At 37.5% G+C, this 21,110-nt stretch overlaps 1 protein-coding gene and 1 pseudogene across 1 annotated transcript in view; both read right to left on the bottom strand.

Annotated features, from left to right (window-relative positions):
• COPG2 (COPI coat complex subunit gamma 2) overlaps window positions 1–21,110 on the bottom strand; it is a 140,357-nt gene that overhangs the window by 109,087 nt on the left and 10,160 nt on the right. The window contains exon 5 of the mRNA XM_017532534.2: window positions 15,313–15,392. Coding sequence (XP_017388023.1) covers window positions 15,313–15,392 — 80 coding nt within the window. The remainder of the gene's footprint in view (window positions 1–15,312; window positions 15,393–21,110) is intronic.
• Window positions 7,662–13,608, bottom strand: LOC108307203 (annotated as a pseudogene).

Raw genomic sequence — 21,110 nt, 5'->3', positions numbered from 1 at the left:
CCATTTGTTTCTTACAGTTTCCATCTTTCTGATTCGAGTACTACTCATGTGGCCTTGAATGTTGGCCACGCTTCCTTTATAGCCTTAAACATATTTAAATTCTCTGTCAACATCTTCCATACATACATTCCATACACCAACACTGGTGTTCATATGTGACTCTGGTTCTGATGACTGCTTTATCTCTGAGAATTAATCTTTTCTTTTTGTCTTTTGCTTTCTAATTCTTTGTTAGCCAAACATCATGTGTGGGACAGTAGACACTTAAATTGTTTCACACTTTGAAGTAGGGGCATGTTTCCTTCTGCTAAGCCCATAGCCCAGAGTTTTAAATCTAACTTTTGAGTTGAACTGGGTTTGGTTTCCTGTTGCTATGTCTACCCTCAGTGCTTCACAGGCTTGGCTTCAGACGTCTCTAGTGATGCTTAGGTTGAGGGCTGGTGGGTCAGAGGATTTTCTTTGTCAATGTGTACCACCAGCTTTTGGTCTTTACCCAGCCCTTCACAGAAGGCCAATTTCTTGCAAGTTACTTGCCATTCAACACAGCAGGGGTTGGGGATAGGAAGGTGTTCTTTGTTTTCTAATTAAATCTGTCTAGGCAGACACCATGTTCCTGGGTCTTATGAATGTGGCCTTCTCAGTACTTCTACATCTTCCAGAACTGTAGTTCTGATTACAGGACATACTCTTGTCCCTTCCCCAGGGATAGAAAGATTTTTCCCCTGTCCCCTTCCTATGGCTGCAGTGACTTTTCACCAGTATCTAGGAAGGAGTATTTGTTGCCATCCCATAGATTAAGGCTTTTCTTCCACAGGAGAAACAAAGAAAGAATCCTAGGGTCCTTCAATACCCCTACCAGTGTAGCTGTTTCCTGCTCCCAGTTCCTCACCATGACAGAGAGATCCTCAGGACTCTCAAATTTTCTGTGATCACTCAGTAGGATTCATGGAGAAAAACTTGCAAGTCTATAGGGACCGCCCTATACTTATGGCACTCAGGGGCTTCACCTTCTCTCCTACCACTGTATAATTAGGTTCCACCAAATCAACAATCACCCCAGGTGAACTCTTCTTACTGCTATCAGCTGCATCTTGTCCAGTAAGCCAGTGTGTGCCTCTCATTTATCTCTGCAGGCTGTGGTCTCTCTTTAGGTTTTGAGCCACTTGCTTACCCTGAGATATCAGCACTCTGAGGGATTCAGACCAACTGGTAAACCTCAGGTCAGTTTAGCCATTTTTTTCACCGAAACACTGGGAGTAATGCTCTTTCCAATTCTCTATTTCCAAAGCAGAAACCAGAGGCCTCCATTTAATTTTTGCTTCATTTCACTTGAGTATCTAGGAATAGAGTAATTGAATCTTATGGTAGGCTCGTGGTTAACTTAAGATAGTGCCAAAGTGTTTTCCAACATGATTTCACCATTTTACATTTCTACCAGAAGCATATGAGAGGTCTAGTTCTGCTATACCCTTGCCAAAACTTGACAAAATCAGTACAGTATATTTCATTTATGGTCAGTCCAATAGTGTGCATTGGTATCTCACTGTGCTTTTAAGTTGCATTTCTCTAATGACCAATAACATTAGTTATTAGTCTAATTAATGTTGTAATGACTAATATTAGTTATTAGTATCTTTTCATGTGCATCTTTTCATGTATATATCTTACTTAATGGTGTCTATTCACATATTTTGTGTGTTTTCTTATTGTATAGTTTTTCTCATTATTAAACGTGGAGTTTTTTATATGTCCTAGATACAAGTCCTTTTTCATACATGATTTATAAATATTTTCTTCTAGATTGTGAATCATCTATTTTCTTAACAGTGTTTTTCGAAAATTCAAATTTATCAATTTTTCATTTGTGAAGGATGCTTTTTTTTCTGGCGTTATATCTAAAAAGTCTTTGTCTAGCCCAAGAAATTAAACGTTCTTTGGTATCTTTAGCCATATCTAGATATAATGTTGATATATTTTCTTTTTTAATCTTGCTTTGTTGTTGCTTTGTTGAGGCAGCGTCTCACTCTGTCACCAGGCTGGAGTGCAGGAGTGTGATCATAGCTCACTGCAGCCTCAAACTCCTGGGCTCAAGCAAATCTTCTACCTCAGCCTCCCGAATAGCTGGAACAAAAGATATGCACCACAACACCAGGCTAATTTTTAATTTTTTGTAGAGACAGAGTCTTGACATGTTTCCCAGCCTGGTTTGAACTCGTGGCCTCAAGGGATCCTCCCACCTCAGCCTCCCAAAGTGCAAGAGTAACAGGTGTGAGCCACCGTACCCAGCCCCACATCTTTTTAGAAGTTTTTCAATTTTAGAGTTTACATTTAGTCCTATAGGTCTGTGGTCTATGGTCGATTTTATTTTATGGTATGGTGTGAAGTATGACTCAAAGCTCTCTCTTTTTTTTTTTTAGTGTATGGATATCTAATTGTTCCAGTAACATTTGTCAAAAATGTTCACTAAATTTAAACGGCCTTTTGCACTGTGGTTGAAAATAAGTTGTCCATACATGGGCCTAGTTGTTCCATTGATCTATTTACCATTCTGCGAATAAAACACTGCCTAAATTACTGTCACTTCTTAACTTTTGAATCTGGTGTATTATTCAACTTGTTCTTTTACAAAATTGTTTTGGTTATCCTAGGTCTTTTGCATTCCCATATGAACTTTAAAATCAGTGTATCACTTTCCACAAAAAAACCTTCTGGACCAGGCACAGTGGCTGATGCCTGTTATCCCAGCACTTTGGGAGGCCACGGCAGACAGATCAGCTGAGGTCAGGAGTTTGAGACCAGCCTGGCCAGCATGGTGAAACCCCATCTCTACTGAAAATACAAAAATTAGCTAGGGATGGTGGCAGGTGCCTATAGTCCCAGCTACTTGGGATGCTCGGGCAAGAGAATAGCTTGAACCCAGGAGGCAAAGGATGCAGTGAGCTGAGGTCGTGCCACTGCACTCCAGCCTGGGTGACACAGCAAGACTCCATCTGAGATAATAAAATAAAATAAAATTTTTAAAAAGCCTTCTGGGATTTTAATTGGGCTTGCATTGAATCTACTGATGAATTTGGAAAAAAATAAGCATTTAAATAATATTGAGTCTTTCAAAGTATAAACAAAGTGTATCTCTTCATTTATTTACATGTTTTGTAGTTTTTAGTGTACTATCTTATATATCTTTTATCAGGTTTACCCCAAAGTATTTATTTTGATGCTACTGTAATTTAATTGTAATTTATAACTGTTAATTGTATTAATTTAGTTAGTATTAATTGTAATTTATACCTGTTCTTGGCAAGAATACAGAACATAATTGATTTTTGCACATTGATCTTGTATAGTGCAAACCTGCTAAACTCAATTATTACTTCTTGTAGCTTTTATTGGATTCCACAGATTTTTTTACAGGCAATGTCATCAGCAAATAAAAAACAATGTTAGTTTTCTTGTTCAAATTGTTTTTCCTTAATAATTTTTCTGTATACGTGCTATGTTTTTGAGAGAATTTCCAACTATAATTGTGGATTTGTTGATTTCTCCTTTCAATTCTACCAGTTTTTGTTTCAAACATTGTGAAATGATCTTTTACTTGAAAATTTCCAAGATTTTTCCAATCAACAGATACCAACCCCAAAATGACCCAGTTGTAGGGATTAAAATTGGTTCAAGAGAACCGATTCTGGGTTGACTAGTTTTGGATTGTATCCTGGACATTTTGAATATTATGTCATGAGACCCTGGATTCTATTAAAAGCCTCCAGGAACTACTGACTTTTTTGTTTTGGCAAGGAATCAACCCAGTTAGTTTCAGATTACAAGTTCTGCCTGGCCTTCTGTGCATGTTGGTTCCTATGAGTTTATACCTCAAACCTTTTGCTATGCTTCTTCAGAAATATTCCATACATGTAGTGCTTTGGTAAGGTATCCATTCCTCCATGTCTCCCCTCATGTCATTTATTCCATACCCTCTGGCTGTCAAAGACACCTTTCCCAGTTTGTCAGCCAGAAATACAGAGTTCTCTCTGAGTTTTAGCTCCCTGTACTATGCAAGTGGGCCCACCCTCATGATGAAGAGGTAAGAAAAGATAGAAAGAAAAAATAATAATGTGGCTTTTCCCCCACTCTTCATTCAACCGCAGTCCCTATTCTCAGTGGTAGGTTTCATCTCAGGGTTTTAAGTGTCCACAACATTGCTGTCAAATGCTAGTAAAGTTGTTCCACAACTAAGGCTGACCTCAGGATAGGAGTAGGAGAGAAAATGAGAAAAACACAAACAAACAAGGATTCTTCCCTAGCTCTCCAGCTTGCAGGCACCACCAACCACTTAGTTAGTTAGTTAGTTAGTTAATTAGTTAGTAACCTGTGCTCAGGCCAGAGAAATGGGCTTCTCTGTTGACCACACCTACTCTACAGTTTCCTGATGCAGACTGCCCTTGGGTCAAACTCAGGGTATAAAGATGAAAATTAACCATGAAACTCACCGTTGCTATACTGGCTGTTCATTAAGTATTGTTTTCTCTCCCCATTTCACCCTACCATATTTACTATTTGGAGACCTCAGGTAATTGTTTTTGCTTTTTTTTTTGTCCAGGGTTTTTTGGGTTTGTTTTTTTTTTTTTGTAATCACTGGGAAAGATGGGCTGCAGTAGCCTTATTTCATCTTAGCTAGAATTAAAAGTTCCCTGGCTTTCACTTTTATTCACTGTTGTTCATTTCACTAGGTTTGGAGAAGGAAGTTTTATGACTTGGCATCACTCATCATCTTTCCTGAAAAGTCTGCCACGATTTCATTTTAAAATAAAATAAGTGTTAATCCAAATAAATCAGGAAAGTTGGCTCGCAACTAGGCAAGAGAAAGGAAAGGGAAGTAGGAGACAGAAAGGTTTCTCAACACACATTAATCCACCTTTCTCCGCTTCTGCCTATGTGTAAGTGTGCTTTTGTGACATAGAGAGGGAAATAAATAATCCTTATAATTCCAGCTTCCTTGCTTGAGGAGTTCAAGAGCCACTTAATCAACACAGGAAGACCCTATCTCTTAAAAAAAAAAAAAAAAAAAAAAAACACAAATCTAAAAAAAAAAAAAAAAAAAAAAAAACAAAGAAGACAATGACTAATCTGTCAAGAAAGAAGAACAAGGAAGCCTATAATGACATGTATTTGAGCTATGTGGGAAAGGAAACAGAATAATTCCAGGCACAAGGAGAAGCATTTACAAACATACAGGATATCAAAGAGCATGATGAGTTTCAGAAAGAGCTACAGCGCTGATATGAACCCCCAGGCAGAAGAAAAGCAGCCACTTCTGAGGTATAATAGCAAACATGGGGAAATCAGAGAGGAAAGGAAATCCAGGACTATGTTTTCTGAAAGCCGAAGATGGTAGAACTTCAGGAAGTATTTAACCATGTTAAAACTGGGCAAAAGGTCAGATAAAATGTGGACAGAAAATTAGCTTTTGGATTCTGCAAGTAAGAAGTTACTGGAAATCTTTGAGAGGAGTTTCACTACAGTGGTGGTTAAGTCATAATAGTATCTCATTTCCTTTCTTGTTCTAAACCATGTCCTGGCAGTAAATCTTCAGAAGCAATTATTCAGGAACAGCTGCACCATTCAACAGAAAAGCTGTTTCAGGCTTGCATATTTCTTAGTAAGTGGATGAACTTAACATTTTAGTTCCCTTAGGAAGCACAGTATTTTTCTCCCTCTATCCAAATCCACTCATTATTTTCACAACGGATTTCCAAACTGCCTAGCTGGTAACAGTTTCTACAACTCATTTCTTTCTTCCTAAACCATGGTCCATGAATTTTTCATTTGATTTTCTGAAACCAGGATGTAACTTACCACATACTGATGCCCATTCTCCACAGTACTCCCTAATGTGAGTGATGGGTTATTCCTCAGGACTCAATTCCAGAATTCTATACAATCTTCAGAGGTAGACTTTCACTGGGTGGTCCCATCACACAAGAATATGCCTTCTTGTAATGAGTAGAACAATATAATCGGGTTGTCAATATACATCTAGTTAGTTAAGACACTACCTAAATCTCTTTTTTTTTTTAACCAAGTTGTAATTTATACAATAAAAAAGGACAACTTAAAGTGTTAAGTTAAATCAGTTTTGATCATTGTAATCATCTATGTAACCTCCACCCAAAATAAAAAAACTGAACGTTTCCATCACCCCAGAAAGTTCCCTCATGTCCATTTACAATGAATTTCCTCCAACCCAGCAGACTTCTGATTTCTATCATCGCAGATGAGTTTGGGCTTTTCTTGGAGTTAACAAAGAGAATAATCCAGCATATATTCTTTTGTCTGTTTTCTTTTGTTCCAACATAAATGTTTTAGAAGTTTATCTATGTTGTTGCCTGAATCAGCAATGTGTTCCTTTTAATGCTGAGTAATAGTCTATTGCATGAATATATCACAATTTGTTTATCTATTCTCCTTTGATGGGCATTTGGGTTGTTTCCAGTTTAGGGCCATCACAAATATGAGGGGACTTCAAAAAATCTGTGGATAAAATGGAATTAAAAAATAAACCTAACTGCCGGGCACAGTGGCTCACACCTGTAATCCCAGCACTTTGGGAGGCCAAAGCAGGCTGATCACTTGAGGTTAGGAGTTCGAGACCAGCCTGGCTAACATGGTGAAACTCCGTCTCTACTAAAAATACAAAAATTAGCTGGGCATGGTGGGACACGCCTGTAATCCCAGCTACTTGGGAGGCTGAGGCAGGAGAATTGCTTATGCCTGGGAGGTGGAGGCTACAGTGAGCCAAGAGCACAGCATTCCACTCCAGCCTGGGTGACAAAACAAGACTCTGTCTCAAAACAAAAACAAATCATAAAAATGATAAATTTTATTTCTCAACGTTGCTCCATCAACTTCAAGACACTTCTTTAAGTGATGATATCAGCCATTTACTCCATCCCTAAACAGTTGAAGGTGCTGGAAATGTAAGCATGTCAATGCAGTCATTTTTACATTATTACTTTTTCTTTTTAAGGAACAGGAGTAGGTAACTTTATTTATATGGGAGTCAAAATAGTCGTTCTGATGTTGGCTTGAGAACTTCAAATCCAAGAGCAGGTTCGGGGCTCTCTTTTAATTCAAGGCTAGGCTTGTAAATTACGCTGCCTTAAAGAAAAAAGAAGCATTGCAGATAAAAGTCAATGGGAAAAATAAACATAGACTTTTAAAAATGAGTAGCAAGTTAGGCATGGTGGCTTATTCCTGTGATCTCAGCACTTTGGGAGGCCAAGGCATGTCAGGGGATTCCTTGAGGCTAGGGGTTCAAGACCAGATAGACAACATAACAAGACCCCATCTCTACTTAAAAAAAAGGACACAAAAATTAACTGGACATGGTGATGCACACCTGTAGTCCCAGCTACTCAGGAAGCTGAGGTGGAAGGATCACTTGAGCCCAGGAGTTGGAGGCTGCAGTGATCTATGATCACAACACTGCACTCCAGCCCAGGTGACAGAGAGAGACCCTGTCTCAGAAAAATAAAAAAAATGAGCAGCAGCACAAAGATCAATTTGGAAATTCTTAGCCAAAACCCAGTTTGGCAGTTTGGTTAGAGAAAAAGTCTCTATTACTTTTATCGCTAAATAGGTTTCATTTATCGGAGGTATCTGAGTTAAAAAAAAAAAAAAAAAAAAAAAACCACAATCTTGGACTCCTCTCAATTTAATAATCATTTTGGGGCTGGAAAGGGCTACTTTGTCCCAGGCCCCGGGCTATTTTTAGGATAAGTTCTCTTTTCAGAAAGAGAAACACTAGGTATGACTAGTATCCCTTTTGCATATAATTCTTTTGTGGGATGGCAGATGGTTCTAGATTAGGAGTTCCCAAGCTCTAGTCTACTTTGAACACTCTTCAGACCATAGCAGAAAGCTAGCCCTTTTCTAGGAACAAAGTGGGTACCTAGCAACAAATTCAGTTATGTTCGGTAAAGACAGGGCTGTTCAAATCAATACAAATAGCAGCTAAAAATGACAGCCGAGGTTGTCACGTAGTGATCAAGACGCTCCGTCTACTAGTTACGTAGATAGAAAAGTTCACTTTCATGCAGTTGGTAGAGTCCTTTGGAAGGAGTTAAAGGGGGATAGTGACTTCTGTACGGAACAGGCCTGTTAAGTGAATACCTCAGAAGCTATTTCCTTGGAAGCTGACTTTTGCTTTCCTTTTACTTCAGTTAGCATCAAGAACTCACTACCTTGTTGGGGCTGGATCTTTCCCAATTCTGTCTTCAGAAGAGCCTGTTATTAAGAAATGCTTAAGTATCCATTTTTCAGGTGAGTAGAAAAAGCAGGAAGATTAGTGCTCACAGTAAAGAAAATATTGTCATTATGCTTCCATGTGTTCACAGAATACCCTCTTTCCAGAATGAGCTACTTGGCTGTGTGGGGAAGGCTCCTGTTCATCCAGCTTTGGCAGAGACATTATCAGGGTGGGGGGGCAGGCGAGGGGGCACAAAATACTCCCCTACGATGTGATGGGAGTTTTGTAATTCTTCAACACAGTTGCCCTCTACTACATTGTCGGATCTCAGGTATAGACATCTGTCCTCCAGGACTGACTCCATGGGCTCCACCCCGTCGGCGTCCACAGTGCGGAGCCCATAGGCAAAGGCGATGGCTTTCTCCAGCCAAGCCATTGCCAAAGTCCACAAGCAATAGTGAGTCCAGGGGCTCAATCACCTCAGCGGTGATCCGGTCACTTCCCTGCCTTGAAGTTAAGGCCCCAGCGCCCGCCCAGCAGGGCCCAAAGGCCCATCCACACCTCTCACGCCCACCCATTTTTACATCATTAATGGAAATAAAATGGATGCCCTTTAGAGATTTTTTTCAAGATTAAGCAAAAGAAAACCAGAAGCAGCCAGATAAAAACTCTAAGGCAGATGCCTAATGATTTTCCATGGACACTCTTGTAAAACTGCCCTTGTTTGATGAGAAGAATGAACAGAAGCATTGTCATGGTGGAGAAGGGCTCTCTGGTGAAGCTTTTCCATTAAGTGTTTTTCTACTAAAGCTGTGGCCAACTTTCCCTAAATACTCTCATAATAAACTATTACCATTCTTTGGCCCTCCAGAAAGTCAACAAGCAAAATGCCTCAAGCATCCCCAAAAACTGTTGCCGTGACTTTTGCTTTTGATGGGTCCACTTTTGCTTTGATAGACCACTTCTACCTCGTGGTAGCTATTGCTTTGATTGTACCTTGTCTGCGAGATTGGACTGCTAGCCGTTTCTTCTCCCATTACAATTCATCAAGGAAATGCTTCAGGATCTTGATCTCACTTGTTTAAAACTTCCATTTAAAGCTCTGAACTTCTCTGCAGCCAACCTGGATGCAACAGTTTTGGCACCCATTAAATAGTTTGCCCAACTTTAATTTGTTCAGTCAGCACTGGGTATGGCTGAACCAAATGAGGTGTCTATATGTTGGCTATTGCTGCTATTAATCATCAGTTTCACAAATTGATGTAGATGGTCTGCTGCTGAAGATGAACGGCTTCATGTTCAACACTGTCTCATCCCTTCTCAATACAACTTACACATTTATAAACTGCTGATTTCTTTGGGTCACTGTTCCCATGCTTTTTTGTAACGCATCAATAATCTCACCATTCTTCTAACCAAAGTTCACCATAATGTTTGTTCTTGTTTCAATTTTAGCAGAATTGATGTTGCTCTGAAAGTGATTATTTTCAAACAGATGTATTAGTGTCTCAAACTAGATACTGTTCACACGTTGTAACAAGTTAGTGTGAGTTTATATTTTAGTGCAAAAAAAAAAAATTGAACTCTGACATGATTTGGCTCTGTTGTCTCCACCCAAATCTCTTCTCAAATTGTAATCCCAACGTGTTAAGCGAGGTAGGTGACTGGATCGGGGGGCAGTTTCTCCCATGCTGTTCTTGTGATAGTGAGTGAGTTCTCATGAGATCTGATGGTTTTATAAATGGCAGTTTCTGCATGCATTCACTCTCTTCTGTCTCCTGCTGCCATGTAAGATGTGTCTGCTTCCCCTTCTGCCATGATTTTAAGTTTCCTGAGGTCTCCCCAGCCATGCTGAACTGTGAGTCAATTAAACCCCTTTCCTTTATAAATTACCCAGTCTTGGATAGTATCTTTCTTTTTTTTTTGTTGTTTCGTTTTGTTTTTAAAGATGGGGTCTCACTCTTTTACCCAGGCTGGAGTGCAGTGGTGTGATCTTGGCTCACTGCAATCTATACCGCCCAGGTTCAAGCAATTCTCCTGCCTCAGCCTCCTGAGCAGCTGGGACTACAAGCATGTACCACAACGCCCAGCTAATTTTTGTGTTTTTAGATGGGGTTTCCCTATGTTGGCCAGGCTGGTCTCAAACTAGTGACCTAAAGAGATTCACCCACCTCAGGTTCCCAAAGTGCTAGGATCACAGGTGGGATTACAGGTGTGCCTGGCCTCAGATGGTATCTTTATAGCAGTATGAACACAGACTAATACAAACTCCATGGATATTTTTTCATAACACATATTTCCTATAAACTCTTCGAAGAGCCCTCATAAGGCTGTTATGACATTCTTTTACAGTCTTTTTTGTGGCCATATGTGTTCATTTTCCTTCAGTAAATACCTAGAAGAGGTATTACTGGTCACAGGGCAGGTATATAGTTAACTTTATAAGAAACTGACAAAACTTTTCTAAGGTGGTTGTATCATTCTACATTCCTATCTACAGCGTATGAGAGTTTCAGTTGTTCCATACATTAAGCGTTGGAATAGGCTTTTTTATTTTGGTATTGTCAAGCTTTTTTGTTTTAACCATTCTAGTGGGTATGCCATATTTTATTAAGATTTTAATTTGCAATTCCTTGATGACTGATAATGTTGAGAACATTGTGCTTATTGGCCATTTGCTTAAATTCTTTAGTGAAGTATATGCCTTCAGATTTTTTTTTAATCATCTCCATGGTTTCTTGCCAAGCCAACAAATTCTTTATACATACAGAAAGGTCATCTATAATATTAGTTCTCTATTCCTGCTGTAAAAAATCACCACAAATTAGTGGCTTAAAACAACATGAATTTATTTTCAGTTCTGTAGTTTAGAAGTCCAACATAAAGTCTCACTGGGCTAAAATCACTGTGTCAGGGCTGTGTCCATTTCACAAGCAAAATGTTTTCATTCACCCCCACCCCTTCCAAGATCCCCCCAGAGCCTCAATACACTGCAGCATCAATTCAAAGTCTAAAATCTCATCTAAATCTCATGGACTCAAAAATCCCAATAGTATTATCAAAATCTAAATTTGGTATGGGTGAGAATCTTGGTATAACCCATGGTGAGGCAAAATTACTCTCCATCTTTGGACCTATGGAATTAGAAAAGAAATCTCCTGCTCCCAAAACACAAGGATAGGACTGCCATAGAATACAGTTGCAGATATTCCCATTCAAAATAAAAGAAAGTGAAAGAGAAAATGTCCCTGGTCCCAAGCAATTCTGAAATACAGTTAGGCAACCTGGAATAGGTTTCTGCATGGGCAGAATTCTGTAACGTTCTCAGTTTCACCCTATAGGACTGTCCCTTTGCCCTCAGAGTCATCCTTCCTTTCTCATAAAGGGTAATCTGCATGTATTTAAAGCTGAGTAGTTTTATTGGCTTGATTCCTGCCTGTAGAATTTTGAGGCTCTGATAGCCTTCTTTCACTTCATCCTCTCTATCTCCCTTTGAGCTGCTGCTGATGTAGGATTCTCAAAAACCTGTGGGTCTACTATATAATTACAGAGACACAATCCATTAGACAAGAGGCTCCTCCACAGATTTTGCCTAGATAATCTCATCTCTATTTCTGGCTTCTACTTAGATGCTAAGGAAATCTATGAGTCACACCCCCTGATCTCTTCAGTGTTTTGTGTGAGTGAATGCTCCGACCTTTTGATCTTTCTGAGGTTTCAGCAAAAGGTTGTGCAGTGATTCCTTTGGCTTTTTCTTTAAAGCACATTTTCCTGACAGTGAAACTCCTGACTTCAGCACCCTTTACCACTTTGGTAGACTAAGAATTTCCAAAATCATTGAGTCCTGGTTCCTTTTTGTTTAATATGTCTCCTCTTATTTCTCTACTTTCAAATTTTACTGTTAGCGGCAAAAAGAAACCAGGCCACACCTTCAACACTTTGCTTGAAAATCTCTTCGGTTAAACATCCAAGTTCACTGTTTATAAGTCCTCCTTTCCACACAGTTGCAGTACACAAGTCTGCCAAGCTTTCTGCCACTATAATAGGGATCCCTTTTCCTCAAATTCCTAACATTTTCCGCTGAGCCAGCACCTTTAATGTATTTCCACCAACTGTCTGTTCACAATGATTTAGGTATTCTCTAAGAAGATAAATGTTTTCTCTAACCTGCTCCTCCCTTTTTTCTAGTCTAATAGAGTCATTAACATCCATATTTCTATTAATGGTCTGTTCATGGCAATCTAGCCTTTTCCTATCATGCACCTCAAAATTCTTCCAGATGTGTTCACTGCATAATTCCAAAGCTACTAGCACATTTTTAGGTATTTGTTACAGCAGCACTCCACTTCCACGTACCAAAATCTGCGTTAATCTTCTATTTGCTTCTGTAACAAAGTGCCACAAACTTAGAGGCTAATACAACGTTCATTTCTTTATCTTACAGTTATATAAGTTAAAAGTCCAACACAGGTCTCGCTGGGCTAAAACCAAGATATTAGTAGGGCTAGTCTTTTCTGGAGGCCAGAAGGGTGAATCCTTGCTTTTTCCCGTTTCTAGAGGTCACCACATTCCTTGACTCATGGTCCTCTTCCCCCATCTCCAAATCCAGCAACACTGCATGTCTGACCTTGTTTCCATCATCACATCCCTTACTGGCATCTCTTCTGCATCGTACTTTCATTTTTAAGAAGTCTATTCCTTAAAGGGCCCACCTGATCGATCCAGAATAATCTCCCTATATGCTGTTTAGCAATTTTAACTCCCATTCAGCATGTAATGTACATATTCACAGGTCCTAGGAATTGGGGCATGGACATCTTTGGGTCACCATTATTCTGCCTACCACATTTACTAATCATTTAAAATGAACTATTAATAGAAATACACCATAATTCAAGGTAGCCTAGCAAGACACAGAAGAAAGTACTGACAGCCAAAAGAAAACAAAAATCTCTCAGTCAATGACTAATTTATTTTAAAATTTTCCAAAACGTTAGTGAATCTAGCAATCTAACTGAAGGTTGTGTGTGTATGTGTGTATGTGTGTATGTGTGTGTGTGTGTGTGTGTGTGTGTGTGTGTGTGTGTTTTGTTTTTTTTGGCTTTTACTTGTAGTAGATACTGTTAGCTAACTAATTCAACACCCATTTTCAACCCGTTCTCCCTTGTCTGTCCCTAATACTTGGGCTATAAAATGGTAAATACTCACTTTCCTGGCTTCCTAAGGATAATCATATAACACAGTTGTGTCAAATTAAATCTAAAAATTGCCACGGGAAAAGATATTGCATTCCTGATAAAAGAGGCAGATGGTGTGGCACTCCTGGCTTCCTTCCCAATACCATTCCAGCCTTGAATGTGGTACATTGCCAGTAATTCTGGCATCTATTTTGCAATAATGGAGAATGTCCAAAGAATTCAAGAGACACTACCCCTGACACTGCTGAATGACTGAGCAAACACGAGCTACTCTATGCCTCTAGACTTATGGTTATATGGGAAAAAATAAACTTCCATCTTGTTTATGTCACTGTTTACAACTGCTTTTCTGTTATTTTCATCTGAAAGCTTTCCTAATTGAAAGTACATTCAACACTACCACTGGTTAAACATAAGCACCCTCCTCTAAACATTTATTATGTTGTGCAAAACCAGATTCACTTAAATTAGTTACAATAATTAAGAAGGCAACTATTTTAAAAATAATGTTTATTGTACATTTTAGAAATATAAATTACATATACTTATTCTAGGACATTTGCAATAAAAAATTTAAAGAAAATATCAGCCACAATCACACACACAGACACAGACACACACACACACACATACAAAAAATGTTTTTTTGTTTTTGTTTTGATCCTGAGACAGAGTCTCACTCTGTCACCCAGGCTGGAGTGCAATGGCATGATCTTGGCTCACCACAACCTCCACCTCCCAGACTCCAGCAATTCTCCCATTTCAGCCTCCTGAGTAGCTGGGATTACACACACACGCCACCACCGCCTGGCTAATTTTTTTGTACTTTTAGTAGAGGCGGGGTTTCACCACATTGGCCAGGCTGGTCTTGAACTCCTAACCTCAAATGATCCACCTGCCTTGGCCTCCAAAAGTACTGGGATTACAGGTGTGAGCCACTGTGCCCAGGCCATAAAATGTTCTTTAAAGTGAGACTATCTGGAATACGTAGATTGACTCCAACTCCCATTTAGCACTTTATGAAGACTTGCTCATATCAGAAGATGTTATACAAATATTTCCAATACCTAAAATATCTTTAATATGATTATAATATGGTTAATTAAATAATTTTAACAATGGTAGACACATAAGTTGTTTTGTTCTTTTTGCTACTATAAACGGTGTTGCAACAAACATCAATATATATAAGTCTTTCTGTGCCACATCTGATTATTTTCCAAGGATAGTTCCACAGATGTGGGCTTACTAGGTCAAAGGGATAAAGCCTTTCAATTATTCAACAAATGTTGCTAAATTGCTTTCTAGAAAAAATGAATCAATTTATTACTCTCTCTCCTTTGTACAAGAGTTCATCTCCCTTACAAGCACTGAATGCTGCCTTTTTGCTTTTTTGCCAGTTTGATAAGTAAAAATATACCTCATTCTTGAATTTTTAATTCATGTTTTTTGGTTACTAATGAAAATGACTAACAACATTTAGATCTTTTATACTGGTTATTTGATGGATTATCACTTGTTTCTTTTTAAGAGTTCTTTATATATTACAGATGCTAGCCTTTGAAGTATTTGTTGTAAACATTTCATTTCAGTGTACATGTTATCATTTATTTTTTAGCTGCATCTATTTTTATGGACATCTTGATGTACTCAAATCTATCAGTATTATCTTTTGTAACTTCTTTTATCAGATAAGGATGGCTTTTCACATGATAAAAACTTCATTTTAGAAAAGAATGCTTGAAGATATTATATTCTTTTAAATTCCTATTGGCGTTCTTATAGTCAAAAAATAAAATAAACAGAAAGCAAAGAGCAAATATTCCACTAGACATATAAGTATCTCATCCTAGGTTTTGACCATTCACATACCTGCTTGTGACAATTATCACATCCTCAGAGATGGTAGCCATTTCTTTGATGGTAAGGTAGCACATTCTCCTCAATGTTTGCTGAAAAATTATTTATAAAAGGTAACAGATTATTCATAAGGAAATGTTTTTTTAAATTATTTGAAGTGAGGATTCCGAAGTAGATAAATATTTAGAAAGATATTCTTTAAGAGAGTCTCAACTACCAAAAAAAAAAAAAAATTTAATATCTGGGTGAGAAAATATTCAGAATACTACTATTTTCTAAACACTACTGATGCACTGGCACAATAGGTAAAAACTTAAAAATTCAATTATATGGATCTTTCTACAGAGAGACACAAACTTAGACTCTGATAGCTGGAGTCCAAAGACATATGTTTTTTGTTTTGTTTTTTGAGATGGAGTTTCACTCTGTTGCCTAGGCAGGATTGCAGTGGCACGATCTCGGCTCACCACAACCTCTGCATCCGGGGTTCCAGCTATTCTTCTGCCTCAGCCCCCCAAGTAGCTGGGATTACAGGTGCTCACTACCACACCTAGCTAATTTTTGTATTTTTTAGAAGAGACAAGGTACAGTGTTAATTAAAGGCTTGTTCCTGGAAAACATATTTTTTTAAGCTCTTAAAAAATATGTAGGGAGAGATGTGCAAACTCTGCACTTTCCTCAGTTCAGTGTATACCAATGTTTTCTCCTGAAGCCTAAATGAGATTTCTAGATGAATACTGTATCTAAGTAAGTACTAAGCTAACAATATTCCACCTATATTCCCCAACTCAAACTGGATCTCTCATTTGTTCATAGGCTGTAGATAAATGGGGATGGTCAGGTGCCAGGTTCCTCTAGCCTGTCCAGCCTCATCCCTTACTGAGTAACCTCAAATTTCTTTTAAGTAGAGAAACCCAAATACATCAGACACAGCTCCAGAGTCCAAGCTATTGGAGACAACCTTGATACTACCCAACCCATTAAGGAAAGAGAAGAGACTGAGGATCGTCACGGTGATTAAACACAGGGGGAAAAAACAAAACAAAACAGAGAAAGCCAGTATGGGTGGACACACGGGGCAGATCAAAGCTACTATGGGAAGAAAACAAAAAATAAGAATCAAAATTTCAGGGCTGAAGAACACCCCACTCCAATAAAAACAAAAACAAAAAAAACCCTACTATGAGAAGCAGAAGAAAACTGGAGATACAAAAAAATTCATTAAAACACAAAAAATGGAGGCTCAACATTATTAGTCGTCAGGGAAATGAAAATTACTTATCCAATGAAAAATTAAAACCGCATTTCAGAAACTACCTCACACCCACCAAAATGGTGAAAATTCAAAAGTCAAAAAATACAAAATGTTAGCAAAAAATGTGCTCTTAACCACTAAAACATACTTCATAAACAAATACACAGAAATGCTGAATAAAATAGGAACAAAAATTTTAAATGTGTAGCCAAGGACAAAATAAAGGACGTTCACAGATCCTATAAATGAACACAATCAAACATCATAGCCACAGAAGGATCTTACTGGCATGGGACATAGTATCTAAAGTCTAGGAAAAAGGGATTCTAAAAGGTGTATTCTTCAAGCACAAGGAAAACCATTGCAGATAACTCAGATATAGAGCAAGGAATGAAGACTTTTTAAAAACTGCTAAAGACATAAGTAAGTCGCAGTGACTTATGAACAAGATTCATAAGAAAATGACAGTATAAAATACACATATGTATATGTGCACGTGTGTATGCATATATACACGTATATATGTTGATATACTCATATATGTATAAGAAATCAAAGCATCCTGAGACTCTCTCGAATTTCTCATGAGTAGGGAAAACACAAAAACAAGTATTTGATTTTGATAAGTCAAAACCTCACTGCAATTTTGAGGCTATTAACAGCTGATCATGTTAATAGTTGTTTTAATGACAATATCTGCTCGTTCCATCACCTATCATTTCTGGGTTTGTGTCTGCTGATCCATTTTTCTCCTGGTTATATATAATATTTCCTGTTTATTTGCATATCAGATAATTTATTAGATGCTGCACATTGTGAAGTTTATTATTTTGGTGCACGATCTTACCTAGTATTAAACTCTATTGTATCGTGAGGGTAGGTTATCCAGGATTAGTTTTTTTTTTTTCCACTTTGAGGCTTACTTACAGGCTTTTTAAAGCTTCAGTGTAAGGCTATATTTCCATTACTTAGGTAATAATTACTTATGTATGGTTCCCTTCTGAGAACTATACCAGATGTCTTATGCAATACAAGGTCTTTCCACTCTCACTGGTGGGAATACAAACTATTCTGAGCCCTGTGTTCTTTGGATTCTTTCCTTAGCCTTGAGTAGTTTCCTTTTTTACATACACAAATCAGTTTTTAGTTATCCAAAGACTTAAGGGATAGTCCTCAGCACATCATGGAATCCCTCCCTCTCCTCCTTCCTTCTCTTCCCTGCCTCTCTTTTTCTTTCTGGCTCCTTCTTTGGTATTCTGCTTCACAAATTCGAGCTTTCTTGGCTCCCAACCTCCATTTGTTTTCTCAACTCTGAGAGAGAGCTAGGCCTGTAATCTGTTTCTGGGCCGTGATCTAGTACAATCCTAGGGCTGACCTAGTTTCCCTTCTTCAGATCACAGTCCTGGGATGCCTATAATCTAATGTCTGGAAACTGTTATGTCATAAATTTTGTTTGATTTTCTAGGTATTTATAGTAGCAGGGTAAATCCAGCCCATTTACTTTATCATGGCTATAAACAAAACAGAAAAATGTTCTTACTATCAAAATAAATAGTGATTTATCTAGTTATTCTTTTATTATTAATTTTCAACACTATTCCATTGTAAATAAAGAACACGATCTATATGATTTCAATCCTTTGAAATTTGTTGTGTCTTGATTTATGGCTCAATATACAGTTGATTTTTTATAAATGACCTTTGTGCTCTTCATTTACATTTAACATGGATAATGATATATTTCGGTCTTTATTTACCAGGTCATTATATGATTTCTGTTGTCCTGTTTGATCTGTTTCTCTTCCTCTCTTTCTTCCCCTTCTTTTGGTTTGATTTTTTTAGCTTCTTTTTTTTTCACAATTAGTTTAGAAGAGAAAAGCAAGTAAAAAAGTAAAAAAAATCAACGAAACAGAAAGCCGGTTCTATGACGAGATCAATAAAGTTTATAAATCCCTAGACAAGCTTCCTAGGAATAAAAGAGAGAAGATACAATTTAACCAATATCAGAATGAAGGAAGAGACATCACCAAGGATTCTCCAGACATTAAAAGAATGGAGGAATATTATGAAGTGTTTTATGCCAAGTTCAACAATTTAGGTGAAATTCCTTGAAAGATACAAACTACCAGACTACACTAGAGAAGACAGATAACCTGAATGGCATCATATGTATATTTTTTAATGAAGTTAACCCAAAAAAGCCTTCCTGCTAAGAAGACAGTTTCAACCGTGAACTCTAACAAACATTTAAGGAGATCACAAGAAAAAGGTCAGCATATATAAGTTCATTTAATTTCTAGAGACCACCAATAAACAATACAAATACAAGAGCATGAAAACATACTATCTACTTTAGGGATAAATTTGACAAAATATGTGCCAGACTTGTACACTGAAATGTGAATAAGGGGATATACATCATGTTTGTGAAGCAGAAAACGCCATAGTGCTACCATGTCCATTCTCATAAAATTGCTCTTTAGATTTACTGCAAACCCCATCAAAGTTCCAGAAGGCTTATCTATATTAAAAGGTTTTATTACATATAATATAATCCTATTTCTATACACGTACATATTTCTACATATCTAAATAAATATATATATAATATTTAAAATCCATATGGAAATGCAAAGGATGCCAAAGAGCCAAAACAATTTTGAAAAACAGAAACATTTGCACTATAAAACTTACTATAGTAGGCTTTAAACCTAAAGTTAATCAAGACAGCATGGAACTAAGTAAGAATAGACACATAAGTCAATGAAACAAAATAATGTTCCAATATGCCAATGTAACTCAATCATCTTATCATCTCCTCCCTTTCTCCTTCCACATGGATATTCAATTGCTCCAGAACCATGTGTTGAGAAAACTGAAGAAAGAAGAAAAGGAAGAGGCAGTGGATGGAGGAAGAGGAAAGAGGTGAAAGGAAACCCAACCATTACTTTACACCACATACAAAAATTAATTTGAAATGGAACATAAGGTAACTGACATAAAACTACAAACTCCCAGAAAAAACAGCACAAGAGAAAATCATTGTCACCTTGGGTTAAGCAAAGATTTCTATGATGTGACATAAAAAGCACAATCCATAACAGAAGAAAATTTGACAAACTGGACTTCATCAAAATTTAAAACTTCTGCCCTTTGAAAGAATGTAAGAAAATAAAAACCTAAGCCACATACTGAGAGACAATATTTGTGAAACATATCTGATAAAGGATTTATATCCAGAATGCATAAAGATCTCTTACAACTCAGTAATAAGAAAATAAACAATCCAATTTTTTTAATGGCCAAAAGATATTAACAAATCCTTCACCAAAAGAAAATATATGGAAGGTAAAAATACAAATGAAAAGACATTTGAGATCATCAGACATTAGGAAAATGCAAATTTAAGCCACAAAGGGATACCATTACGCACCTATCAGAATGGCTAAAATTAAAAACAAAAATAAAAACGACAATACAAACTGCTGGCCAGAATGCAGAGCAAACTGCAGCTCTCATACAGTGATGGTAAGAATTGTTATAAACATTTTAGAAAAATGGGTTGGTAGTATCTTACAAAGTTAAACATACCCACACCTACATATGTCCCAGCAATCCCACTCCCAGGCATTTATCCAAAAGAAATAAAAATGTATGTTCATACAAAAATCAAAACACGAATGTTTATAGCGATGTCATCTACAATTACCAAAAACTGGCAACAAGCCAAATATCCTTCAACTGGCAAACAAATAAACAGAGGTACATCCATTCAATGGAATATGACGACAAAATAAAAATAAGCTACTGATACAAACAATAATATGGATGAATCTCACATACATTATGCTAAGTAACTGAAAAAACTCAAAAAAGGCTTCATACAGTATATCATTCATATGACTTCCTGGAAAAGGCAAATTTGTAAGGAAAGAAAAGAGATAACTGATTGCCAGGGGCTGAGGTGGGGAGGGAGGAGTAGATGATAAAGAGACACAAGGGAACTTTTTGAGGCAGTGGAAATGCTCTAAATCTCGATTGTGGTGGTGATAACACCACTGTATATTTGTCAAAACTCATAAAATTATACCCTAAAAAGGATGAATTTTACATGTAAAACTATACTTTAAAAAAAAAAAAAGTTAACAGTGCAGTAAATGAAAAGCCAAGCCACAAAATGGAAGGAAATATTTACAAAACACCTATCTGATAAAGAACTTCTACCCAAAATATATAAAGAAACTTAGAACTCAGTAAGATGACAACCTGCATTTTTTTTTTTTTTTTTTTTGAGACAGAGTCTTACACTGCCACCTGGGCTAGAGTACAGCAGCACGATCTCAGCTCACTGCAACCTCCCAGGTTCAAGTGATTCTCCTGCCTCAACTTCCCAGGTAGCTGGGATTACAGGCACACCACCACACCCAGCTAATTTTTTGTATTTTCAGTAGAGATGGGGTTTCATTATGTTGGCCAGGCTGGTCTCAAACTCCTGACCTTGTGATTCCCCTGCCTCAGCCTCCCAAAGTGCTGGGATTACAGGCATGAACCACCA

The sequence above is a fragment of the Cebus imitator genome, unplaced genomic scaffold (genome assembly GCF_001604975.1).
Source record: "Cebus imitator isolate Cc_AM_T3 unplaced genomic scaffold, Cebus_imitator-1.0 Scaffold77, whole genome shotgun sequence".
NCBI lineage: Eukaryota > Metazoa > Chordata > Mammalia > Primates > Cebidae > Cebus > Cebus imitator.
This window is presented reverse-complemented; position numbering and strand designations above follow the sequence as displayed.